The sequence below is a fragment of the Sturnus vulgaris genome, chromosome 26, assembly GCF_052056855.1.
Source record: "Sturnus vulgaris isolate bStuVul1 chromosome 26, bStuVul1.hap1, whole genome shotgun sequence".
Classification (NCBI taxonomy): Eukaryota; Metazoa; Chordata; class Aves; order Passeriformes; family Sturnidae; genus Sturnus; species Sturnus vulgaris.
The window spans coordinates 2,996,402-3,022,797 of NC_142268.1; the positions used below are offsets into that span (position 1 = coordinate 2,996,402).

Consider the following 26,396-nt stretch of genomic DNA (forward strand, 5'->3'; position numbering starts at 1 on the left):
ACAGTTACAGTTTTATTTCTATGCAGAACAAAGAAAGGCCTGCTGAAAGGTAGGCAAGTAAGTGGCAGAAATTGGTATTGATCCAAGCTGGGAATACGGGCAGTTTAAGAGCAGTGATGAGGGTACTGAAATGTGGCTACATCATAGGGAGAACTCATGGATGCAGGGACACAGGAATGGAAAATTACAGAGAGCAGCAGCATGAGAGCAGACAGAGACTCGGAATGCACCAGGGGTTGAGATGCTGCAGCACTAATTCAGGTGGTTGGGCACCAGTGTTAGTGCAGAGCCTGAGCAGGGGGCATCCCTGTGGGTAGGCTGTGTCCTGTGCTGCCAGCAGCAAGGGCTCACCTGGGCCATCTGTCAGCATCCACAGCCTGTGCTGGTAGGAGGGAGCACAGGTGACTGGAGAGACTTGGGTCGAGAGGACAATGCATCTCATTCTTCCCTCTCCTCTTGTTTGTGCAATGCTGGTGTGAGGCCAGCCTGGACCAGTATTTCTGAAAATTTCAGGTGGTCTAAATGTTTGGCTGAGGTTTGAAGCTGGGCCCTGCTTGTTAATCTTTGCAGCTTGAACCCTTCAACAGGGCAGGGTGGAGAAGTTTTTCCCATGTCCATCCTGCAGGTTGGCAATACCAGCAAGTTCCTGAGAGCCGTCCAGCATTATCAGTTAGAAATACAGACAGCATGCCAAGACTATCTCATGGAAATGGCAGCACCAGGACATGAAGGTGCTGGGCTAAAGCAGCCCCTGGGCAAGAAGCAGCTGAAGTGCCTGTTCAGTGCAGAGGGAATTGAAAATACTTGTGCTATTGAGGGTTTGGCTGGAGGGGCTGAGAACTCTCAGTGAGGCAAAGCAGCTGCCCAGGGAAGTGCCTACACTGAAGAGCAAGCTGCCAAGGCAGACATTGCCTTCTGTTCCCTGTGGAATTGGAAGAACAGAGAAATTAAAGATCAGCACCTGCTCCCATGTGCTGACCAAGTGGACACATGCAGGCTCTGTCCTGTGCACAAGGGGCCTTCCTTTCTCCAGAGAAATTGCTGCCCTTTGCACAGCCAGGCCCTGGCATCTCCTTGCAGCACAAAGCTTTGACTTTGCCTCCCAGAGCTGGGTCTTCCCTGGTGATCTCACTTACCTGTGCTTATGAACTCACCTGTACCTGCACACCAGCCCACACAGACCTTCGTCTTTGCAAAGGCACCACCCTCCTGAGTGAGGCTGCACATTCCCACCTCTGTGGGGTCATTTGGGATGTGTGCCTGCACACAAGTGTTTGTGAATATGGATATGGATGGGATCATAGGATAATTTCTGGTGGAAGTGATCTCTGGGGTCTCTGCTCAAACCCCACTCAAAGCAGAGCTGACTACACCAAATCACTGAGGGCTTTCTCCAAATGAGATCTGATTGCCTCCAGAGGCATCCTGCAGTCACCTGGGGCCTCTTTTCTGGTCTGCCAGCACCCCTAAAGGGAAACAGCTTATCTCCTATCAGCCCAGAACTGGCTCAGGGGATTCATCTGCTGGGGCTCGGGCCCGTTTTGGGTGGATTTTCCAGTGGGTGCGTCAGCATCGCCGGAGGTTTTGCTCTGCCGGGATTGTCAGAGTTGTGGTTGCCAAGGGAACTGGCACAGCCACTCTGTGTGCAGGCTGAGGGTCCCTGTGCCTGCCCCCCTCTGTTACATCAGCAGAGATGTCTTTTCCTGGCCACTGTCATTACCCTGCCACGGGGCAGGAGAAGGGCATGGCTGCAGCAGCCCAGTGTGAACCTGCCGGCACAGCCAGGAGAGGCCTGTGCAGGCTCTGCAGAGCTGCTGTGCCCATCAGCTCAGACACTGCTGCCCCAGGCTCTGCCCTTCCCCGACTTTTTGGGGTCCTTGGAGGCTGCAGCTTGTGCACAGAGAAGCACCTGAACGTGCTCACTGGACCAGTGGTGCAGCAGTGGGCACAGGGAAAGGCACAGGGTGCTGGGTGTCCTTTCCAGTGGAGTGTGTGCTCTCAGCTTTTCCCTGTGCAGCTTTCTTGCCCTTGCTCAGGGTAACTTGGTGACCCATCTCACAGCATCTTACTCCTGCTTTTTGCAGGCCTTAAGCCCTAAGCATTCCTTAGGCCTGCTAAGCACTTTCTTCTTCAGTGGGAGTGACAAATGTGACACTTGGGCAAGTCTCTGAAGCAAGATGCTGAAGAAAGGTGCTGCAGCTAACACAGAACTGTGGGTCTGAGCACTCAGCTGTGCCTGGGTCCTCAGGCCCATGGCTTTCTGGAGGCTAGAACAATCTCTTGTGGTCTCGATGAACTTTCTAGAGGAGTTTTTGGGTTTTCAGTTTCATCAGTCCTTCAACAATCTTCCTTGCTCATGCAAAAAGATGTCGCTGAGCCGTGCAGGCAGAAGTTGTGTGGTTTGTACTCTGGGATTCACATCCTGCTCCTGCCACAGACTTTCTGCATGATCTTCATCACCACATGCCTCGATTCCTCCACCTGGAACACACTGCTCATAATTATCCTTGTCTCCTCCATAGTGGAATTGAATGAGGTGAATTCATAAGGAGCCTATAGAGCTGTGCCAGCTGAACTTGGTACTGGCGTTGCTCGTGTTTCTGTATGAGACAGCCCCTCTTTCTCAGGGAAGGATGGTTCTCCTGGACAGGACTGAGGCATGCTGAGATGTCAGAGGGAAGATGCAAGTAGGGTACTTGAGCACTGAGACTGGCACCAGTCCATCCCTGCTTGCATTCCCAATCAGAAACGGAATCCAAATGAACAAATTAGCATTTAGATTTATATGCTCTGCCCAGTTAGAAGTGATTATGATCATGCAGGCAGGGCATTTTTAACTGGCCAGAGGAGGACAAGCCCACGATTTGTAAAGTGAAGAGCCCAGGACCTAATTCTGCCAATGGCCTTGGATGCCTTTTGGTTCCTGACATCCCAGAGGAGCCAGCCTGCATTGTGTGTTTCCTACACTCTGCTTCTGACCCTCTTAACACTGTGAGGTTCCCCTGCATTGCACCTAAGGGGCTATTTTACATCACTCACTCGTAATTAATAGAAAGGCTTGCCCTGCTGTCCCAGGGGGCTTTTTCCTTCTATCCAGCTTTTGCAGTTTGAAAGCTGAAGAAGGGGGATCTGGGAGTCTTCTCCTTGAAGAACAGGGCTACCAGATTGCTGAGCTGACTGACAGCTCCTGCTGAGCACTGATTAAACATGGGGAGCCAGTTCACCTCCAGAAGTCTTTATTTGGGGTGTGGTGAGAGAAATGCTGCCTTTTGGCCTTGGTGAAACCAATAGCAAAGCTTCCTCTGACTTAAGGAGTGCCAGGATGTTTTCTTACATCATTGATCTCAAGAGTGCTACAAAAGTGGGGAGCATTTCCTCAAAAGCAGGGGGAAGCCCAAGCAGAGAAGGGTCCCCTGCTTCTCTGTGCTGCCCAGGTCCTGGGATTGGGGTGAGATGTAATTCAGACACTTTCAGCAAGGCCTTGCCTCTTCCCTGGCAGTCCCTGAGCTCCTCTGGGCTGCAGTGATCCTCCTGTGGCTCACTGTTCTCAGAAGGCTGCACAGGACATGGCTGCTGTGCTTTGTGTAAAGCTCCCGAGGTTAGGGATGGCCTCAGCCCTGCCTGGCTGCCCCGTTGCTTCCCACCAGGAGCCACCCAGAAAGCCAACAAAGGCTGCAGGCTCAGGGGAGGGAGAGTGGTGCAGGCACAGAAATGTTGTCTGTGAGAGCTGTGAGCAGGGCAGGGACAGCTGTGCTGGGGAAGTTGTGTATCCAGCCAGGAGGGAAATGGGAGCTGGAGCAGGGCAGCAGGAGCTTTGCTGCCCATCTGGTGCCCACTGCTGCTCCAGAGGATTTCCTGAGTGCAGTGGGTCATGGAGCTGACAGCCCTTAGTGTCACCAGCAGCGGGTAAGGAGAACTCTGAAGTGTGAGGGTGAGGGACTGGGACAGGGGACATTTGGCCCATGGTGTCCTGACAGCATGTGCTAAATGTTAATGTGATATTCTTAAGAAATGAAGACTAATAATGCTCAGCTGAATAATTTAACAGGGAAGATGAAGCTCAGCTTGTGAGGCAGGTGCAGGCTCATGAATCATTTGCTCAAATTCTCCATCCTACACGAGTTCTCACCTATGTGTTCCTGTGTGGTAAAAGGCTTCCATGTCTGTGCATGTGCATCTTCTCCACTCTGGGAATTTAAGGCAGGCAAATCCCGACTGCTGGATTCTGGGCCCAGCTGGGTATATTCAAATAGTTTTCTTATTCAGGTGTGCTCTCTGATTACCGGGCAGCTTCAGGTGATGACTGGAGGCCAGGAGAATCTGTACTTTCAGAGTTTGCTGTGTAGGCCAGAAGTGGGTCTTCCCTGCTGCCCTGTTCCTCCTCTGTTTCTCCCTCAAATGGGAAAGGTAAAACTTGACCATCTCTGCTGTGTGTTCCTGTAGGGGACAGAGCTTTGTCTGAAACCTGTATACAAAGTTTAGGATCCCCTAGGGACAGTTCTCAGGGCCTTGAGACCTCTGTGGTCGAGTTAAAGCTGCTGTGGACTCCCTCTTCTTGAGAGACCTTTAATAATTTGTTCATCTTTGGTGGCATGAGACTTAGAAGGATTGAAGTGGTGGTGTCCTTCTTCATGGACACCTCTGGGTTTCCACTTCTGTGCAAGGAAGACCACGGCTGCCTCTGCCTCATCTGGGAGACCTCCTGTGTGAAGCTGGCAGACAATCCTGCTGCTCTTCTCCAAGCCTCAGCATCTGGACAAATTTCTTGTATCTTGTTTTCTTCTCTTTACCCAAATCTTTCAGAGCAGATGAAGACCAGCCAGAGACCCAACCCCAGATTGGTGGGTGTCTCTCAAAGTCACTGAAGCTGGCAAGGCCTCTGCAAATGGGCATCCCTTGACCCAGGGCTTGGTCTGACATGGGCAGAGGGAAAGCCTGGTGTGCCCACCCCAGCTGTTGTTTCAGATGGGCAAGAGAGGAGCTGTGGCCACAGCTGGGGGATGCAGGGCAGCCCCAGCCAGGAGCTGCCTCTGCTTGCACCTGTACTAACCCACAGTGCTGTACTGGCACTGCCACCTCTCCTGGCAGAACATCGTGCTGTGGGCACATCACCTCACTGGGTCAGTGGCCCTGTGGGATGCACTCGCCCAGGGTGGCAGGTTTGGTGGGGTCAGCACCCCTGGGGTCACGTCCCTGGGATGGGGGAAAGGCTAAGGATGGACAGATGGGTAGAGGGGGCCCCTTCCCCAGAGATCATATCAAAATGTCTCTTTTGTGCAAAGCAGAGGGAATGCCCCCAAGAGCTGGTTTCCATGGCAACTGCAAATGTCAGGTTCCATGTGGTGAATAACCGTTTCCATGACAACACCTCCTTTATCCTAGGTGCTGGGAGCTGGAGTGACAGCCCTGTTGGGGGAGGGGACAGGGAGATGGCCTCAGGTACTTAACCTCCCCCTCGCCTCCCCCCATCCTTCCCGACTGTCGCCTTCAGCCCCTGCATCCCTGGCAGGCTGGTGCTGGATGTGTGTGCACTGCATTTCCACAGCATCCCTGCTGCCTCTCCTACCCCCAAATGGCTTTGGGGCTTTGGCTTCCTCACAGAAGCTGAGCTCCGAGTCTGTCCCTCCATCTCCCTCCCCATCAGTTCTGTTCGTTTAGGCCTGGGTAGAAACAAAACTATTCCTCGGTGCTGGGGGAATCCACGTCCTGGATGTGACGTGGCCAGCTGCCTCTCCTGGCTCTGCACGGAGCCCTCTCTTCTGAGCACACATCTGGGCTGCCTGCCCTCTCCCACTCAGCCTGCTCCCACAGCTCTGCCAGCCTCAGCTCACACAGGCAGGGTGCCAGGGACCATGAGCACCGACAGCAGCCTCTCAGCAAGGAAATTGGAGGCTTTGTGGAACAATCTCTCTCTGACCGCAGACTCCTGAATCCCTGCCCCACATCCCACTCAGCTCAGGAAAGATGTGCTGGGCCCTTGGCAGCTCCTGGGGGAGCAGCAGCCCAGAGGCTGAAGAGTTCCAGTGCTGCAAGTGCTGGGGCCACATGGCAGCAACAGCAGGATATCAGGAGCTCTGCAAATCGCTGCAGCTGATCAAGAGTGGGAAAAGGATCTGCAGCCTCTCCCTCTTCCCGAAATGATTCAGCAGGTCTTGGGGTTGTTGCCTCTCAACGTACAGCAGGGCAGGAGCTTGGCCTTCCTTTGGGGAGCTGCCAGCCCATCCCTGGGGCCATTATCAGCAGCCCCATGATCAATCCTTGAGGCAGGAACTGCGTGGGCCTGCTCCTGGCCTCTGCTCGTCCTGCCTGAGAACCATCAGTCAGAGGAAGGCAGCTTCACAGCCCCCAGCTGCCAGGCTGTGTGCCATGCCATGCCAGCCTGTCGCCTCCTGGTTGGCATCTCTGTCCTGTGAACTGCAAAGCCACCTCACAGATTTCCTCCAGCTGTTGGGAATGTGGGCTCTGCCTCTGGTTTCTGGCTCAGCCACCACTTGGAGACTGATAGCCTTGTACATATTGCATGCTGGCTTCTAAACACGTTTCAGTTGGTGACTTCTATGGCTTAATTTCATTTTCTGTTTTGTTGCTGTTTTTCATCAGGGGTTTCCTAAGAGAGGGGGCAGACTGTGCCTGGACCTGCAGCTCGTGTGCAGGCCTTCCATGCCATATTCTGATTGTTTTTTATTATGAATGTCACTGATTCAGGTCACTGTCAGCCTCTGTGAATGATGCTGAGAGACATGGAGTGAGATGTGCTGTGAATGTGGAAATCTGCCCTGTGCACCATTCCTCGGGGGATATTCTGGTGCAGTTGGATCCTGCTAGCTGGGAAAGGAGGCTACAGCTTGTCAGCTGCCTCTCTGGGCAGCACAGGACACACAGACCTGCCAGCAGATGAGTTCTGCCCTGCTTTTCAAACCAGACAGTTAAAGCTGTGGGTTCCTTAATGCAGCTACTTCTGTCTCTTCATGTCCCCATACCATGTGAGCTGAGCTACCCTTCAGGCTTGTTTGTGGTTGGATTATTGCTGATGACACTAATGGCTGCAAGAGAAGGAAAAGCCTCTTCTCCACACCCAAGGGAGAGGAGTTTTGCCACTTTCAACCTGAGCATTGCCCCCGAGGGCCAGAGATGAGAGATGTTGCTGGAGAGCAGCACTGCCCTTCTCAAGAGCTGCTCTGGTGCACAGAGCTGTCTGCGTGAGGGCTGGGGAAGGGGAAACACCACAGGCCTGCTTGCTGTGCTGCTTCTAGCCAAGTTCAGAGGCAGTGTCTCTTCCCTGCTGCAAGGACAGTGAGTGGCTCAGTTGGGTGACGTGGCCATGCCTGCACTGAGTCAGGGCAGACACAGGAAGAGCTTCCAGGCACAGTCTCACCTCAGGCCACCCTGACCACTGTTCAGGCTCCAGTCACATGGTGATGAGCTGCTTCCTCAGAGTCCTTTCTGTGCCACTTGCAGCAGCTGAGGAGGCAGGGGTTTCTGCATGGTGGGCATTTCCAGGAGAGCTGCTCTCTGGGACGAGCAGCCGAGCAGGGAAAAGCGCCAGGTTCCTTTTGGAAAAAAATGATCCCTTCTTCAAGGGTACTGGTTGGCATCACAATGTCTTGGTTTCCCTTCTGCCTGTCTCCTGCTGCCCTGTTGACAGTGTGCTGGGCAGTGGGCCAAGCTATAACCTCTGCATTTCTGTTCCCTTGCAGATGGCACGCCCGATCCAGGTGAAGCCTGCGGACAGCGAGAGCCGTGGAGGTAGTTGTCATCTCTCCTTGTTTCTCCTTTGGTGGCCCCGTGCTTGGGAGGGGGACCAGGAAACGAGACACAGGGTCCTGGCTCTGCCTTCCTCTGTATGAGGAGGAGTGTGTGTGTGGCAGATCTGGAGGGCAGTGTAGGGACACAGCTGGACACAGCAGGCAGCTGACAGCACACCGGGTCCTAAGGGTGAGGATGTGGCTGCCCCCTCCACTCTCTTTCCCAGCTATCTGAGGGTGTCATCAGCCTGGCAGTGTCTGCCCCAGGACACTACTGAAGGAGACCTGTGTGGCACTGAGGCTCCTAAAGCCTTTGGGAAGAGGTTCCTTCATTCCTACACCTGAGCAGCCCAGTAAGAGCCAGATCCCTGCAGCAGCACTGGCTTTTTGATGTGTTCAGCTCACTGGTCTGCAGCAGATTCTCCTGTCTGCAGCTCCCTCCACTGCCTCCCCCATCACTGCTGAGCTGTCTCAGCCCTGCCACTCTCAGTCCTGCAGCAGCCCCCAGCACATTGTCAAGGCCAAAATGCTGTTGCAGACAAGATCACATGATGGGGAAGTAATGTCTGAAGGGAAGGGATCCTGAGATGGAGGTGCTGTCGGTCTGCAGGGTCCAGCTTGGTCAGAGCAGCATATACTGAGAAGTTTAGAGCTGGAAGGTTGGGAACGAGAGAATCTGGTCATTTAATGGGGAGCTCTTAGCAGCTCAAATTCCTCCTCCAGGTGGAGAAGGTTTGCAACTTCAGCCCTTTCCAAATCCATTAACTCATTTTGCTTCTTTTCCTTGCCTTACTGATCTATTTCTTTGCCTTTTCTCTCCATTCTTGCATCTGCCTCTCCATGCCCTGTGCTGCTGGTGCTGCCCCTGAAAGCAGTTTAGTAGAGGCCAGGGAAGGGTTTGTGTGCTGCTCTTTGTGCTGTGGGACAGCATGTCCTGCATGCTTTATTTAGATTTGGAAGGCTTTTGTTTTACATTTCCAAACAGTTTGTAGTGACTGTCAGTTATTGCACTGTCAAGAACATGAGATATATTTTATAATATTTTATATGAATGTGTGTATTTATGGTTGTGTGATACTCCTTTTTAAAAAAAAGTCTGTTTAAGTCAGATTGAATCTGTAACTTTTGGTTATTTACTTGAGGGATAGTACACCTAAGTTGTACTGAAATCTGGGCATTTTACTTCAGCTCCTTGGTTTAGGGTTGAATTTAAGGTCCTTATGTGTGCTGTAGACAATAAAAAAAAAAAACAGAATCTTCAGGGTGTTTCACTCTCACTGTTGAAAATGTTGTTATGAATGGATGAAAGATCTTTAGAGATGCCTGCAGTGGGTGGGGAGGGCTGGCTTCTCACTGATACTTCACATTGCCTCTGGATTCAACCATCAGGTGGTCAGTCCTTCCCCTACCACATTGATTTAAAAAGAAAAAAAGTTTGTGTGTCTGGTGAGTGCAACTCAATTCTCTGGTGTCTAATCAGGGCTGAGGCCATCTCTGCATCTCTCTTTTGCTGCTGGGGCACTCCTGAGGGCTCTTCTATACACACCCACCTGGTATTGAGTGTTGGGATGTGACATCTCTGATGCCTCTGTCAAATCGAGCTGGAACAGGTCAGCAGGATAAAAACCAGGGTGCTGATTTGGAAACAAGCTTTTGGCCAAGGCACTGGACTCTGAAATCTCTTAAGTTTATGAAAAATGCCACATCCCCTAATGGTTACAAATGTCAGAACATCAACTCTTCTTCCCATGGACAAGAACAGAAATCTTTGGAGTCTGAACACCTGTCTCCTGCAGCCTGTGCACCTCCCTCCAGGCTCCCTGCAGAGCTCAAGAACAAGCAGCTCCCACAGGATCCACGACAAACTGGATTTTTTCCTGAGGCAGGAGCAACATCAAGACAGCACCTTGTGTTTGCCTGAGACAGGTTGCTCTGCTGAAATGTTTCTGTCGTGATGCTCCACTTGCCAGAGAAGTGGCTGAACAACTTTGCAGATATGGGAAGAGCAATATCCCTGCAGCAATAGCCCCACACTGTCTGGAGGTGAAAGAAAGATTTAGGGCAGGGCAGAAATGTATGGATTAGGAATTTATCAAGGGAATAGCTGCAGGCATCAGTGGGGCACTGCTCTGCATTATCCTTAGAGTGGAACCTCTTTTGTACTCACCAGGGACTGACATTTCTCAAGGGAAGCACCCTGAGTTAAGAACATGAAGTTAGAGCACCAGAATTTGTCTCTTAGTCTGGGAGATGCTCATTTTTCTGCCAAAGGGGCAGTTTTGGCCAAGCCCTGCAGGGCCTGTGTGGGAATATCTGGATGCTCAGTGTTTCTGCACCCTCCAGAAGAAATTCACCACCAAAAATTTGCTGCCTGCATTAGTTCAGAGTGGGATTTGTGATTCTGGGCTGGCCATTGTCAGCTTTTCCCTTCTCTCTCTGGGAGCCTGGAGTGCCAGGAGCAGAGGAGTTGATGAGCTTGTGTGGAGCACTGGGCTGCAGTGATGGGGCATGACAGGTAACCCAAGGCCTTTAGCACTGCCCAGGGACAAGGAACATCTCTCTGCTTCCCAAGGAGATTGGCAGCATCCCACCCACAGCCAGGACTGGGCTTCCCTCCCTCCCTGATCCTGGCTGCTGCCTGCTGTTGGTGATAACCCGAATTCCCTGGCTTTGCAGGAGCTGTGTGCAGTGCTTGTGTGCTCTCTCTTGGCCACAACATTCTCCCTCAACCCCTGGCTTGTTCCCGTGGTACCTTCATCACCAACGTGCTCTGTGCTGGCTCCCTCCTGCTGCCTGCGTGGCTGACGGTGCCCAGAGCATGTTTCCATGGGAACTCGACAGTCAGAGATCAGAGTGAATTTCCCTGCTTGCTGGACAGCACGGGAAATTGCCAATCAGAGGGTGAAAATCAGGAGCTGTAGAGAAAGTGAAGGGGAAAACAGCAGGAGGGGAGGGTGTGCTGTGCTGAGGAGGGGACAGGGGAGCTCCCAGTGCTGCAGGAATCGCTGCTGGGGAGTGATGGAGCTGATGACCTGAGAATGCCAGCGGGTTTGGGATCCGTGCCTTTAGGATCACAGATCAGCTGAAAGGGTTTGATAGCAGATCAGGTGAAAGGATTTGCAGCATTCCAGCCCGGCTGGGGACGGATGAGTCAGCCTGGATGTTGTGGGAGGACAGCCCTGTTTGGAAGCTGACGGAATCAAGAGGATCCCGGATCATGGGTTGGGCTCCAAGATGCAGAGAAGGAGAGGTCAGCAGCAGAAGAGCCCTTTCAGAGATCCCAGCTGCTGCAGAGGCATCCAAAGGGAACAGGCTGGATCCTTTTCCTACGTGTGATCTTCAGAACCAGGCAGAATGAAGCAGGATTCACTGTGAAAAAAAAATCTTATATTGTCAGTGATTTAATCTCCTTTTACTATTGCTCTTCTCAGCATTCAGAAAAGATTCCAAACCCATAGGTGTGTGTATTTATATTTGCCTTTATAGCTTAAGTCCCTAAGGTGTCACAGTTTTAACATGTGCTGCATAGCCAGGAAGACTGGCATTTTTCTTTCTTCCAAATTCCAAAAAGGAAAGCTGAAATTCCCACATGAAGACAGGACTTCCAAAAGGTTCTGGTAGTGAACCCTGTCAGATAACAGAAAACCTGTTAAGCTGCAGGGATGGAGCATTCACTGTTTCAGTGGACTTTTCCCACAGGGCAGGGTAAAGAAAAATGCTTTTGATTCAACAGAAATGGTGTGGGGAAGAAACCACCGGAATTACCCAGGAAATTTGAGGGCTCTTTGAAGGAGAAAATAATGACTAACTCATAATTTGATGTTGATTTGATTGCAAGGTGTAGGATAACTGGCTTTTCCAAATGTCTCAACACCCCCTGCCCCAGCCAGCCAGGGATCCCTGAAGAGAAGGGCAAGACCATCAGATGCATTTCTGGCTGTCAAATCTCAGCCCACTGTTATTTGCTTGTAGTTCAAAGAACAGAGGATTATTTCACAGCACCTAAAATCAGTGCAAGTGTTTCCCAGTGTATTTCTCCCCCATCAATCCCTGATGATTTTTTTAAGGAGCTGCCCGTGTGTGGCACCCAAAGGCTGCAGCATGGTGCACCTGTCTGAATTAAGGCCTGGTTGCAGCTGCAATGGAGATTCAGGGTAGAGGAAGGGGGAACCCTGCAGAGCTCCAGTGTCCCTGCCATGGCCAGGCTGGGCTCACATCTGGCACCAGGTGATGTCACCTCACAGAGCTGCTGCTTCTTTGGTCTCCATGCTCCTCTTCACTGCCCAGTAAATTTGTTCCTGTCCAGTCCCTTTTTTTTTTTTTCACCTCATCTCTTCCAATCAGATTTTTCACTTTCTCCTTGTGCTGTTTTTTGGTTGGTTTGACCACCATGTGGGGGCAGGTGCTGTCTGCCTGCTCAGAAGGCAGCTGAACAGCACCTGCTTTATGAACTCCTGTGCCTTGGCTGGGGATTACTGGGCATCACCAATTTGAATGGACTCGATCAGCTGAAATAACATCTCCAAAGGCAGCCATTGCCGTGCAGGTGCAGGAAGAAATGTAGAAAGAATCACAAGGAAAACAGAAGGGGATGAAATTCCCATGGGTGTAGTTACCAGGGATTCATGAAAATGGGGAAGCTGGGAAACCTGGCCTTTAAAAAAATATGCAAAGCCATATATTTCAGCCACTTCTAGTTATATAAATCAGGAGTATCTGCTTGGGGGTGGGTTAAGAGCCTGGGCTGTAGCACTTCTAACTCTTTATGTGTGTGGGGAGCACAAGTGGCACATGTCTGCCTGGGGCTGCAGGAGAGCTGAGCCTGTGCTGGGGCTCTGGGGCAGGGTGAGGTGACTCCCTGTGGTGTCTGCGTGCTGGGTGAGTGTGGCTGTGTGCACATTCCTCTTGCTCACTGAGGAACTTCGTTCTGGAAGGCATCCCTTGGGGGCTGGGAATGTGCAAGTGTGTTCCAGGGCGTGTGTTCCAGGCTTTGTGCTCATCCATTAGTGCTGTGTGCGTGCATCTGCTTTTCTGTGAGGGACCCATGGCACGGGTAGGTCCTGCCTGTGTGTTCTGCTGAGTGCAGCTGTACCTGGCTGAACAGCAGGGAAGGTGCCTTCCTTCCTTCCCTACCTGGGTGGGGAACCATCCCCTGAGCTAAGAGGAGCAGGGCAGGGGCTGGGGTGAGCCTTGGTGACAGTGGGAATGTGTCATGTGCCATCCTTGCCTGGCATCCAGCACCCCCCGGAGCTGCTGTGCTGCTGTAGCTCCAAGACCTGTTGTTTTTCAGGTCAGTGCACTCTCAAACAGAGAGCAGCTCCCTTGCTATTGCCCCTGACGTGCGTCACATTGCATTGGTTTGTTTGGAGCCAGCCCCTCTGATCCTGTCACTAACAATAAGGAATCCTCTGGCACTGCTGCTCTGGAGCCACATCCCCACACGTTCCCTCCCTGGGCTGTGTCTCCCCACACAGATCTGGGGCAGTGGGGGAGGGTTAGGCTCTGTTCCCTGGCAAAAACAGAGCTTGGGCTGCCGTTCTGGCTGGGATTTCAGTGTTGTGCTGTTTTCCTGCTGTCCACATCAGTCTGGGGATGATGCTGCCCCAAACCCCGCTGTGTCTGTGCTTGGCTGGACAGCATCAGGCACGGGATGGGCTCCTGAGGGTGCTGAGAGAGTGGGAGAAGGCACTCTGCACCTTCCCTGCCTCCACACTTACCTATCCCAATAAAACCATAATCCTCACTTCTCTCTTTGAGGATGAATCCAGAAGGATTCTGAGCTCCAAGTCCTGGATGTGTTGGCCACTCTTTCAGCTCCCTGCCCGTGTGACACAATACACTGCAGAGAGGGAAGCAGGGACCATGGAGCTGATGGTTGGCCTTCACCCAACTGTCTGGGATTTGGGTGATCCTACAGTGAGGCAGGTTGGAACCCAAGATGCCAGGGTTTATCCCAGGGTTTATCCCAGGCCTTGGGAGACAGCTGGTTAGATTGGAGTGGGGAAGGGCAAATGGAAATCAAGGTGCTTGGTTACATGGCAGCTAAGGAAATGGTGGTCTTGGAGAGAAGGAAAAGGAAACAGAAGTCAAAGGTCCCAGAATATATCACCCTGCCTGGGTTAGTCTGCTGTATTTCCTAAAACACCTGTTGGACTTCACCTGCTGATCAATAGAAATGGGATTGCCCAGACAGTTTTTCTTACTATAATTTCTTTTGGATTATTCGAAGGAAAAGGCTAATGAATGAAAGGAAATTATTAATCCTTTGTTTTCCATTGGGGAGGGTAGGACAGGGGAAGCCACAGAAACCCTTGAAGGTGTGAGGAGCTTGGGTAGACCCTGCATTTTCACCCCTGGAAGCATTTCAGCCAACAGCAAATCATTTCCATGCCAGGCATGTTTTTAACACCAGGCTGTTTTGTGCATAAGTGTTCCTCTCCTCCTGCTCTGGACTGCAAGCCTCATAGAAGGTTGATGTTTCTGTGTTTGCCCCTAGGGGACAGGAAGCTCTTTGTGGGCATGTTAAATAAGCAGCAGTCTGAGGATGACGTGCTCCGGCTCTTTGAACCGTTTGGGGTCATTGATGAATGCACGGTGCTCCGTGGACCTGATGGGAACAGCAAAGGTGTGAACCCTCTGTGTGTCCTGCCCTTTGTCCCTGCTCTGGGTAGAGCTCACCAGCCTCACCTCACTGGGGCACTCATTCTCCTCCCTGTATTCATGGGAACCCATGAAACAGCCAGGAATAGGGAGCAGGGCAGGAAGAGTCCTCTGCTGCCAGGAGGGACTGGGGAAGGTGGGCAGAGACTGAGGGAACAGGAGGGGAAGCAGAGCACCATTAGCTGGGATATCAGGGGCACTCCTGAGCCTGTTCTGTCCATCTGGGGCTGCAGGTTGAAGAGTTTGTACCCACAATGAGGGGTCCACAGGGAATGTGGGGAAGAGGTGATCAGGGGCAAGGGTGGAGATGGTGTCATCATCTGTAGAGTATATCATTGAAGTAATAATTTGAGACCCTTCCTCTTTTTTTCCAAGATAGAGGACTTGGGATGAGTCATCCTTTTTGTTCCCTGCTTCCTTGGGGTGGCTTTCCTTTGCCTTACCTGACATACAGACACTGTCTCTTGTGTGATGGCACTTTCACAGCAGTCCTGTCACTGCAATCTCCTGTGCTCTTTCTGTCCCTTTCCAGGCTGTGCTTTTGTAAAGTTCTCATCTCACACAGAGGCTCAGGCAGCAATCCACGCACTCCATGGCAGCCAGACAATGCCCGTGAGTATAAGGCCAGGGGACCTACCCTCTTCCTGATCCTTGTCCCATTTCCCTGTTGCAGGGACCTCCCCACACTCTCCCAAAAACCATGACAGGTTCAACAGCAGTGTCCAGCAGGTGTGGTTGGGAGGTGTGTGGGTGTGTGTGTGTGTGCACATCTGTGCTCCACTCATAGTGACCATCCTGTCCCCTGAGCTGTTTGTGGCTGTGCTCGTCCAGACTGGGAGTGACAGCACTCACAGCTATAAAAGCTAAATAAAAGAGAGCCAAAAATCAGGCCATGATTTTGTCTTGGAAGCAGCTATCTGGAGTAGTTCAAAACTGAGCAAGGTGAAAGCTGACAGTTCAGCCACATGGGTGGTCAGGGCTTCAGTGTCTGAGCACTCCTTGGCTTCTCTTCTTTAGGCAGTAGAGGAGGCCCCTGGGGCGGGCTGGGTGTGGGTGGGAGCCCTTTGTGCCTTGTGTGGGGTTGTGTGGCTGTAGCTGGGCCGTCCTGTGCAGGTGGAGCTGCAGCTGTGGCCTCATCTCTGGCAATCTCCAACCTGAGATTGAGGCACCTCATGGACAGGACAGTGCACTGCTGCAGCCAGGGAATTCCAGGAGCTGCTCTGCCTGTCCAGCCACGCTCACGGTGGTGGGACGATGGTGCCTGTGGCCATCCATGCCCTGGGTGTTCCTGGCTGCTACACATCCATGAGGGCAGCTGGGTGAGGCTCAGGTGTGAGGGGAAGGGTTAGATGGGCAGACAGATGGGGAAGGACACAGCCCAGGTTCCAGGCAGCTCCCCAGCACTTCCACGCCAATATTTGCTCTTCTGCTCCTCTTCCCACTCCTCTCTGCCGCCTGTCCTGCCCCGTCCTCCCTTGCCTGACCGCTGACTCTCTGGCTGTCCCACGCCTCTTCTCTCCTGCCTCCTCTCTGTCTCCTCTCTCTGTGCCTAGGGTGCCTCCTCCAGTCTAGTGGTGAAGTTTGCTGACACAGATAAGGAGAGGACCCTGCGCCGTATGCAGCAAATGGTGGGGCAGCTGGGCATTTTCACTCCATCTCTCTCCCTGCCGTTCAGCCCATACAGCGCCTATGCGCAGGCTGTGAGTATCCCGCGGGGGTGGGGGGGGAGCGCTGCCCTGCTGGCCCCGGGCAGCCCTGGGACACCACAAACATCTGCTGGCAACTGGGGGAAAGCTTCCCAGCACCGGGGAGTGCTCCTCGCTCCTTTCTCCACTCGGCTGCCTTGTCTTGCACAGCTTTTGTGCGTTTTTTTCTTCTGGAAATGGGGGGGGGGCAGGGGAGAGCTGGGGCCTCCTCAAAGTGAGTTTCTCTATTCTGGAGGTGTTGGAACAGGTCAGTCATGACCTTTGTGTCTTGTTATGAGGAGAGCTCAGAGCACTGGTTCCTGGGTGATGTCTGACAGACCTATGATACCAACTTGTGAACCCTTCCTCTGGCTCTGTGGCACAAATGTTTGTCTCTCTGGTTTTGGAGCAGCAGGAGAGCTCTGGGACCCAGCTTCACGAGTTTATTTCTCTGCTGAAATTCCCAGGAGGGCTCTATTTCCCCCAGTGCTGTCCTTGGCTCCCAGGTTTTCTCACTTGGCCAGTGGGACTGTGGAGTTTGCTGGAGAGGGAGCAGTGGGTAGCAGAGAGCCAGAGGTGTTTCAGCAGCCTGGCTGTGCTTTGGGTTTTAGTGAGAGAACCTCCTTGCCTTGGGGCCATGGTGGCAATTGCCATTGATATTCGAGGTAGGTCCCAAACTCAACAAATCCCAAATCAGCTGTGGTGGAGCATTGTTTGAGCCTCCTTAGTGACTATTATTTTAAAGTCAATGGAGAGAGGCTCAGAAATGGCTCAGGGCAGGAGATTCTTGTGTCTACAAAGAAGTCAGAAGTAGATACTGTTACTGAAAGCAATTTTCTAGGGGGGGCTGCAAATAAACCTGTTCTTCTCATGTATGTGGACACCTCCTCTGGCTCCTTGATGTGCCATCCTTTCCTTCACCTGACAGAGAAGGAACTGCTTCTCAATTGTTGGCTATTTCCTCAAAGATTCTCCAGAAACTGCCAAGTGCATTTTAAGTGTGTGGCAAGAGTATGGATGAGAAAAAAGGAAATACATACGAGGCTCTATAACTGGGGAAATATGCAAGCCAGACATAGGATTGACCCAACACAGATTATTTGAGGAACCCTTTGTGACCAGGTACCACCTTTTGCCAGGATCTCTTTTCTGTCCAGCCCAGGAGGCAGCTGCACCTGAGGTCAAAAGTTGTAGCTTATCTCAGCAGTGGGTCAGGCATGAGATGATCATCCTGGTGTGTCTCCTGCTGTCCTAGAGATGGCCCTGGCTTGGGCATGGTGTGGTGGTAAAGAAGGCAGGAATGGAGCACACAGTGAGGTTATGGTGGCAGGAGATGCTTTATCAGCTTGAGGTCCAGGCTGTGTAAGAGCAGTGAGAGCTTCCAGACTCAGTCCTTTAATCTTCAGGAAGCCCTGATGACAAGAAGGCAGTCAGGTCTAAGCTGTGCCTCCTTGCTTGTCTGCATCTTCTTTCTCCTCAGTTGTGTCTGTGTTGCTCTCTCTCTGATTCTTCACTGGCCTTCCTGCTCTGTGACTTTGTTTTGGCTTTCCCCTTGACTCAAGACTCAGCCTGTCTCACACTTTTTGGGGATTTTTTCCTTCCTTTCCTTTTACTTTCCACTGGGTTTAGTTCTCTTTTTTTTTTTCCCCTGAGGCACTGACCTCACACTTGACTGTTTCTTCTCTTGTGCCATCCCTGTCTTTGTTCTCCCTGATGGAGGAGAGATCCCAGCCAGTCCCACACACACACAGTGCCACCATCAGAGGGAGAGGGAATCAGCCTTTGGAATGCCATGGAACATCTCTGAAAGTGGGGACAAAAGAGAGAGATTTCCATGCTGAATCTCCTTATGGTTCCTCAAAATGCTCTGCCATGGGCAGCCCTTGGGAGCTGGGACCTCTGGTAAGCCAGGGCTCAGGGGAAGCCCCAAATCCCTCATGCCTCCCTGATGGCAGGCTTGGAGGAGTAGATGCTGCACCCAGGGTCCCCCCAGGGCTGGGAGATGCAGCTGGACCTGGATTCTGGATGTGGCTGAAGCAGACTGACAGCAGTGAGTGCTGCTGGGGTGAGCTCGTGCATCAGAGGCATCTTGTTCTTGTAGCCATCATTTAATACACAACAGCTTCCCCTCCCTGTCCCCACAGGGTTTGCTGAGTTACCAAGCCAAAGTGGTCCCCAGGGGTTTAGGAAGAAGTTTAGAGCCTGGGTTGTTTTTGTTTTGTTTTCAGTTGTCTGTTTTAAATTTATATTAATAACCTTCTTCAAAAACTATCTCAAATTAAACATTAAATAATCATACACTAAGTTCAGTCTTAAGTTATTCAGATCTATGCAAATATGCAAAATAAGGTACTTAAAATAGTCAAACAGTGCATATTAGCTGAAACTGTAATAAAAAGTCTCATCTGGGAAGTACAACTGGCTAAGCATCAGAAAGCAGTTTATTTCAGTGCTTAAATCAGGTTTTGATCCCAGGTGCCTCTGCAAATGAGTTCATTTTATTCAACAAGTTAGTTCAGGTGGACTCAGGGAAATGTTTGGGAGCTGAAAAAAAATTATCAGTACAAAAAAGGCCTGAAGTCTTAAAAAAGCACCAAGAGCAATTTACTAAGTGCTTATAATGCTTGACTATTTCTTGTATATCATAAATCAATTAGTTCCAAACACAAAACATAATTTGTTCGCACCTCCCCCCTTTTATTTCTGCTCTTATGGTTCATTATGGTAATTTTATGTAAGCGATGAGAACAATTCCAGAGTGCCAATTTGGTGCTCATGCAGCCGGATGGAGGCCTTGGTCCAGCCAGAGCCTGGCACAGAACAGGCACTCGTGAGAAAAGAGAAGATCAATATTCCCAGAGTGAGTAGGAAACGTGTTGGTTCCTGCACCCCAGAGTGGGGACAGGAGCACGGGGGGGCTCTGGCAGAGAGGCTCAGCAGGGCCCTGTGACCCAGGGAGGTTTCACTGCAGCCCTGGCTCGGGGTCCTCCCAGTGACAGGAGTGAGTCCAGCTCCAGGGGAGCCAGGGATGATGAGAGAGGTGATAGCAAGGCTTGTCCTTTCTGGAATGAATGGCCCAGGAGGGACCCTGTGCTGTCAGTCCCCCTGCCCCAGAGCCCCCATGCTGGGATGGGTCTGGGAGCACTCACCCACCCCCCAGAAGGGCTCCAGCCAATTTCAGCCTGTGGCTTTGCTTGTACCAGCTCACAGAGGCAGCCCTGCCATGAAATTCCTCTTCTTTTTGCGCAAAAGCCATGATCAGCTTGTGTGTGAGAAAACTGGAAACTTTTCAGTTACCAGATCCTTCAGCTGAGCCCTGGGCCAAAGTGCTTTACTGACTCCAGCCCTTTGTGAAGATGCAGGTTCCTGGAGAGCTGTGTGTTTGTGTTGTAAAGCAGACAGTGGGATGTGGCAATGTCAGGAAGATTTTTGTTATTTCCTTGGGTTTTGCCTTGTGTCACCCCTCAGCTGCTCCTGAGAAACTCTGGTTTCCTAAGAGCCATGCCTGTGCCTCCCCTCTCTTCTTGCTTGATGTGAAGACAAAGCTGATAAAGGGCTGGATAATTTTGCATCCAGAACTAATTTTTTTTTGCCACTGCACTCTGAGGGCATCATATGCTCCCACTGATGGTGAAATAGGACCAGAAGGATTTCTTTTTTCTCTCAACCCTCCTCCCAACCGTCCACGCTTCCTTTAGTGCATCTCTGCCTTGGCAGGTGTGTCATAGCACCACAAAGAGCTGATGTCCCCTGGCCCCAGGGTGCAGGCCAGTGCCTGGGGACAGGCTGAGCTCAGGGGATCACAGGCCAGACCTCTGAGGGCAAAGCAGGACACAGGAGCTGGGCCTGGGCACACACCTGGTCACACAGCAGGGTCCCTGTGCCAGAGCGAGCCTTGCATGTCTTCCAGCACGCTCTGCTCGGGGAGGCTGGGTAAAAACAGAGAGATTTGGGCCCTGTTCCTGAGGCCAAGCTGTGTTATTTAATATCTGGCACTACCCAGGGAGAAGTGACCAGGGAGAGGGGCCTGTGCCTGACAGTGCCAGGGCCTGTGGGGAGATGGTGCTGAGTGCCAGGGGCACAGCCCTGACCCGCTCCCACCCCACTGCAGGAGCTCCCTGAGCCCCAGGGCCCTGGCCTGGTGCCCTGATCCCTGTGCCCAGCCGAGAGAGCCACAGCCCCTCGAGGCTGCTGGCCCACGGCGAGGGGGAGGCGGGGGGTGCCCAGCCATGGCCTGGCTCTGTGGGCTGGGATGGCCCCTGAGCTGTGTCCCCTGCCTGCAGCACAGGGAGCTGTGCCAGCTCTCAGGGGCTCTCACGGGTGGCCAGGCCACTGTCCCACATCAGCAGGGGCAGCAGCTGTGTGGCTGCAGGGACCTTGTGGCCCTTGCAGCAGGGACTGGGCATGGGGACGAGAGCCACCAGTGCCCACCCCAGCAGCTCTGGCGGTGTCAGGGGAGCTCCAGGGCAGGTGGCAGGACCCGGGGGAGGTGAGAGCCAGGCTGGTCTGCACAGCCTCCCCCAGCTCGGCAGGGCCCTGACTGCACGGTCCTGCCTTGCAGCTGATGCAGCAGCAGACCACGGTTCTCTCCACCTCCCACGGCAGCTACCTGAGCCCGGGCGTCGCCTTCTCCCCGTGCCACATCCAGCAGATCGGTGCCGTCAGTCTCAACGGGCTGCCAGCCACTCCCATTGCACCAGCGTCAGGTGAGGGCCTGCCCGCCGGGGACCTGCCCCAGCACTCGGCACGGGGCCCGCCCAGGTAAAACAGTTCTGCACCTCCAGGCTCTGCAGCTGCATGAGCTCGCTCCTTTCCAGCAGTGCAGCCTCTGAGCTCAGCAGTCTCTGCTCTGCACAAATTCCTGCAACCCCCTGACACCCTCACATGTTCAACACACATCCTCTTGCCCTACTGCCGTGCATTTTTGCTGCAGTTTTAGTGAAGAAAGACTGGGTTCTCAGCATTGCACTTGACTCTGAGGTCAGCAGTGCTGTTGTTCATCATCACCATCCCACAGCAATGGGCTCAAACCCCTGTCAGACCAGGCTTGTTCAAACCCAGATCAAAGATGTTCCCCCCCAAAGCTCTGACAGCACTCAGGACTGGCAGTTCTTCTCATACTCTTCCCACTAGTGCTGCCTCTTAATTTTGTGAAGGCTCTAGCACCAGAGTCTGTCATCTCCACTTGCCAAATAGAAGAGATAATAGCTTCATACACAGTAGTCTTGCCAGGCAGGTGGAAAGGGGGAGCAGGGGCTTTGTGAGACCTTGACTTTCATGGGACATCCTCTCTTCTTCTTCTCCAGGGCTACATTCACCACCTCTCCTGGGAACAGCGGCCATGCCAGGACTGGTGGCACCCATTTCCAACGGATTTACTGGAGTGGTACCATTCCCAAATGGGCATCCAACCTTGGAAACAGTTTACACCAACGGCCTTGTGCCATATTCAGGTATTGCGAGTAGTAAAAAAAAACCAAACCCACTATGCAGAGACTCGAGGAACTGCAATTAGTTCCTCTTTTCTGGATTCCCCACACACAGCCAGGCACTGAGACTCACTTGGGGGTGAGAGTGGGAAACAGCACTACACACACACACACACACAAAACACACATGGAATGCATGAGTGATTTCCTTTGCTGTGCTTCTGATTGTGTTTTTCTCTGCAGCCCAGAGCCCTTCAGTAGCAGAGACTTTGCACCCAGCCTTCACAGGAGTTCAGCAGTATGCAGGTACCAGCTTCCCTTGTCTCCCTCAGGCCCTTGTGTGGCTGACCAGATCCTCAGGTAAATGGTTTGTTCTGTCTCCTTGGGCTACAGCTGTGTATCCAACCACCACCATCACCCCCATTGCACAGAGCATCCCTCAGCAGCCTCCCATCCTGCAGCAGCAGCAGCGAGAAGGTGAGGAACAGAGGGGGATTTTAGGGGTGTCTGGTGGTGTGGGTGGGATTTGTGGAGCTCATCTTCTGCACAACAGAGCCAATGGAGAGGAGACAGCACTAATTTTTGTCCACTGATCTTTAATGCTGGAGTTGGGGTACAGAAACAGCCACATGTCTCCAGTGAGTGGACTAAGAAGGATCACAGGATGTTTCCTGACCTCACATCTGGCCAGATGCTGCAAGCTGCAAAGGGGCAGTAGGCCCTGGAACACCTTTCACACCAAAGGGGATGAGAGTCAGCACCTTCCCTATGCACTCAGGGCAAAGAGCTCTCATCCTTCTCTTTGCTGGTGCCAGAGTCACAGTGGAACCAGTCAAACCAGCCTCTCCAATGTACTCTCCTCTCTTTAGCCTTCATAGCCTACTGAATTTATTTTCAACTTATTTCAAAACTGGCTTGAATAGAATTTGGAGGTAAAGGCATTCTCTCTCTGCACCTCATTGGTAGAGCAAGTGTCAGCAAGGGAGGAGCTTCTTGTGCTCCTGAGGAGCCAGTGAAGGAGTGGACAGGACCAGTTCAGCCCATAAATTGGATGTGTGGCAATCCAGGAGGTCTCCAGTTAAGGCTGTGGCTTCTGGGCTGAAGGCAACACTGCAGGGAGTGCTACAGCAGCAGCTTTCACAGAGCAGTGCCTGCCACTCTCCTAGGACTGGGGCAGCTGTGAGCTCTCACTTCAGCTGATTTCCTTCCAGCAAAACAGCACCCAGACACTCTCAGAGTTGGCTGTGCCCAACACCCTGTGTAGGAACTAGGCAAGCTTTGAAAGAAAATTTGCTCTCCAGAAACTTTAGTTTTGTACAGAGTCTCCCAGTTGCTCTTCAAGAGCCCTCAGATCCCTTCGTGGAGCAGTGACAGAGACAAGCAAGGGGAGGTCAGAGCAGAAGGAGGCAGTGCTGGGGCTCTCCTCCAGTGCTGTGCTGTGAGTTGAGCCCATTTCTCTTCCCCTGCCCTTCGGGGCCTTTCTGTTTTGTCCTTCCCCATTGCCCCCATACCTGCAGGTCCTGAAGGCTGCAATCTCTTCATCTACCATCTCCCCCAGGAGTTTGGAGACAATGAGCTGATGCAGATGTTCCTGCCCTTTGGCAATATCATCTCCTCCAAGGTGTTCATGGATCGTGCCACCAACCAGAGCAAATGTTTTGGTAAGTGCAGGCAAGGGAAGCACGCTCAGTAACAATGACACTCATGTAGGGCATGGCACCAAGAGTGCCATTGTCATCCCTCCTGTGTCCTTCCATCAGGTTTTGTGAGCTTTGACAACCCATCCAGTGCACAGACTGCTATCCAGGCCATGAATGGTTTCCAGATTGGCATGAAACGCTTGAAGGTCCAGTTAAAACGGCCCAAGGATGCCAACCATCCCTACTGACAGCAGTGAGCAAGCAGGAGTCACTTCTGCAGCACAGGTAAACTGGCCCCAGCAGGCCACAGCTCTGCTCAGGGCTCCAGCTGCTCCTACACAGTGGGAGGCCAGGAGTGGAGGCAGTGACACAGCTGATGGGGCAGAGGCTTCACCTGAGCAGCGTGGCCAGAGCAGGCCTGGATGATGGCCAGGTTCAACAATCATCAGGCAAATTTGTGGCAATGGGACAAGCCCAAAGCCAAGCCAAAGAGTCAAGATCAGGGTCAGGTCTGGTGGAGGTGAACAGGATCAGACACAGTCCAGTGATTGCCAGGAAGGTCTATACTGACAATAATAAACATTAAGGTAGGAAGCCAGGGGTTGGAGCCCAGTTAGAGATCCATGGACAGGTGGAGACTGGAACTTCCATGCTGTGTATCAGACAAAGGCTGATGGCACAGAGCTGCAAGGAGACTCTTGGAGCTGTGGGCAGTGTGGACAGACAATGCAGGTGGGGCTGGTCAGGTTCATCAAGGCCTTGAGTGCCCTCAGGGCCCTGACAGGCAGATGGTTCCAGTTTGTGGTCTAAGCAAGGTTTTACTCTGCTGTTCAGCTGCTCCTAAAAAGCTTCTGACTGCCTAAAAAGGTATTAAACCCCAATAGTTTTCAGGTGTTACATGGGCCCTGAAGTTAGTCTGCAAAGAATACTTTCTGGGGTAAGAAGAGACAATCCCATGATTCACAGGAGTCATAGAAAAGCAGAGAAAAGGTGAGGCCCTGCAGGGCTGCTGTCCAAGAGCCAGCTCCTGCCAGCCTAGAGATGGGGAGCAAGGGAGGGCTGATCTGATCTGGGTCAGAGTCCTCCACGTTTAAGCAGCAGCAGCTCAAAGCCTGAGGTTTGCATAGATGTCTTCCTAATCTCCCAATTCCGACCCTCCTCCCTTTCTGTTCAGGTGAAGGGAAAGTCCAGAGGAAGAATTTCTGCTTCAGGTTGATTTTCAGAGAGGCCAGTAAATTTATCGACTCTTTTGACACCACCCCTTTCCTTCCTCGGCTTCCCACCTTACCCACCCCATCTTCCTCCTCCCCTCCTCTCCAAGACATGCAATTAAAGAGAAGGCTCAATATCTGCCCAGGAGGAAGATTCTTGCCACGCCTGGACTCGCATATTTGCTGCTAACGTGGTGCAAAGCAAAGGGACCAGCAAACCAGCAGCCCCTGGGACACGGAGCTCTTCCTCTCGGGGTGTGGCTGGAGAACATGGACCAAGCAAACCCATGGTGTGTCTCTAGGTTACTGCAGTGATGTGTGGAAATTTACTTCTGTCCCTCCCTCCCTCCTGCTCTGTTTCTGGCCCTTTCATAGATAACTATAAATATATACAGTCTCTATTTTTTTTTTAAACTAGCTCACAGGACCAAACTTTTCCATTCAGAGACTGACTGCTTGCAAGAGGTATTGGAAATTAGGGGTTTGCCTTTGCAACAGTGTCTTCTCAGCACGCACTGCAGATAGGCCTGAACATTTTGGAAAGAGGGGGCTGGGGGTGGGTTGGGGGGAGAGAGAGAGAGCACATCACTCTGCTCAACATGAGCAAGAAGGAGAAATACATTCCTCCAGGATTAGGGCACAGTCAGCTGCTCAGCTTGAGTCATTCATCCACCTTAGCACCAGCCTGGTTAAGGATCTGGAGAGCTCTGTCTTACCTTTCCAAGGGCTTCTGCAGACAAAGCTCCTGGGATGTGGTGCCAGCCCTACCCTGAGCACTCCCTGATTAGGCTGAAAGCACAGGAAACCAGTCCCCTTACTTAGAGGAACTGCACTGCCTCCCCACACATGGCACAGATCCGTGTTTCACAGCTCTCCATGGCAACAGCATTTTCTTGATGAAGGCAGGAGAAGATGAGAGTGTGAGCAGATGCAATCTCCAGCACAGCTAGAGAAGCTCCCAGGGGCTGCACACTGCCTCCCTGTGTCGGATACCAGCACTGGGCAGTGGGCAGTTCTCCTTCCAGATGACACAGGACGTTTTCTCCATCTCAATTCAGGAGGACTCTCCTCATGCACCCGCTGCAAAGCTTTCCCCAGCAGATGCAAGGAAAATAGGATGATGAAAGAGGGTTCCATTCTGGGATTTTTTTCCCCCAGCACCCCCTCCAAGAGACAGATTATACATTATGCAGCATATACATATATATATACACATATATATATGTAGGGACAGCTCTATACACAATATATTCTAACTCTAAAGCACAGAATGTAGTTCAGAACTGGATTTTAAAAAGATCCCCTGGGAGTGGGGGGGATGTGTCATCTTGACAAGGCACATCCCTTGAACAGTTTGGAACAGTCTCTTCAGGTTTCTACAAAAATAAGGAAAGGAAAGCAAGGCAGAACGGACCAACAAACCCCAGAGTGATTAGGAATGAACGATTTCAGTATTCCAGAGTTTGATAAGGTACCACAAACATTGGTGTGTGTGTGTGAGGGTGTGTGAGCACATTGAAATAGGGACAGAGAGTTGGTGGGGCAAAGTTGGTGCAATTGATGCTGAAGTGAGCTATGGGGATTTTGGAGAATCTCGGCCAACTCTCATTCTCCTCCAGTTTGCCCTTTGTTCAGGTGTTTGTGGCACAGTCCTTTAAGTACCTTCAGATCTCCTCAACCACCCTTCTGTGTCTGATGCTGAGAGTTTATGAGAGGTGAATGAAGCTGTGAGAGTCTGTGTGTTTCTATAGTCCATGTTTACTTATTGTAAATACCATTTTTATACTTAACATCTATTATGTATGTGATTTGTATAATGTACTTTATTTCTGCTACAAGTAATTTCATGAAGTTTAAACTTAGTCTAATTTTGAACAAAACAAAAAAAAAAAGAAAAAAGATGAACAAATGCAAAATGGGAAAAAAGGACTTTGGGAATCCTAGGTCAAACTGGTTTAAAACAAGCATTTACAGTTTCTTCCATCACAGTTACTGATGTGACTGTACAATGTTACAGGTGCGATAC

General features: G+C 51.8%; 1 protein-coding gene across 2 annotated transcripts in view; it reads left to right on the forward strand.

The window, feature by feature from the left end:
* The window catches only part of CELF5 (CUGBP Elav-like family member 5), a 35,076-nt gene extending 10,292 nt beyond the window's left edge, over positions 1-24,784 (forward strand). Inside the window, exons 3-13 of one of the 2 annotated variants that reach the window (XM_014882961.2) lie at positions 7,698-7,749; positions 14,242-14,370; positions 14,938-15,017; positions 15,959-16,105; positions 20,652-20,796; positions 21,397-21,543; positions 21,763-21,825; positions 21,913-21,996; positions 23,037-23,180; positions 23,280-23,444; positions 24,334-24,784. In XM_014882961.2, coding sequence (XP_014738447.1) covers positions 7,698-7,749; positions 14,242-14,370; positions 14,938-15,017; positions 15,959-16,105; positions 20,652-20,796; positions 21,397-21,543; positions 21,763-21,825; positions 21,913-21,996; positions 23,037-23,180; positions 23,280-23,407 — 1,119 coding nt within the window. In that variant the 3' untranslated portion in view covers positions 23,408-23,444; positions 24,334-24,784. The remainder of the gene's footprint in view (positions 1-7,697; positions 7,750-14,241; positions 14,371-14,937; positions 15,018-15,958; positions 16,106-20,651; positions 20,797-21,396; positions 21,544-21,762; positions 21,826-21,912; positions 21,997-23,036; positions 23,181-23,279; positions 23,445-24,333) is intronic. The other variant, XM_088179001.1, reaches the window with a different exon arrangement.
* The last annotated feature ends 1,612 nt before the right edge of the window (positions 24,785-26,396 follow it).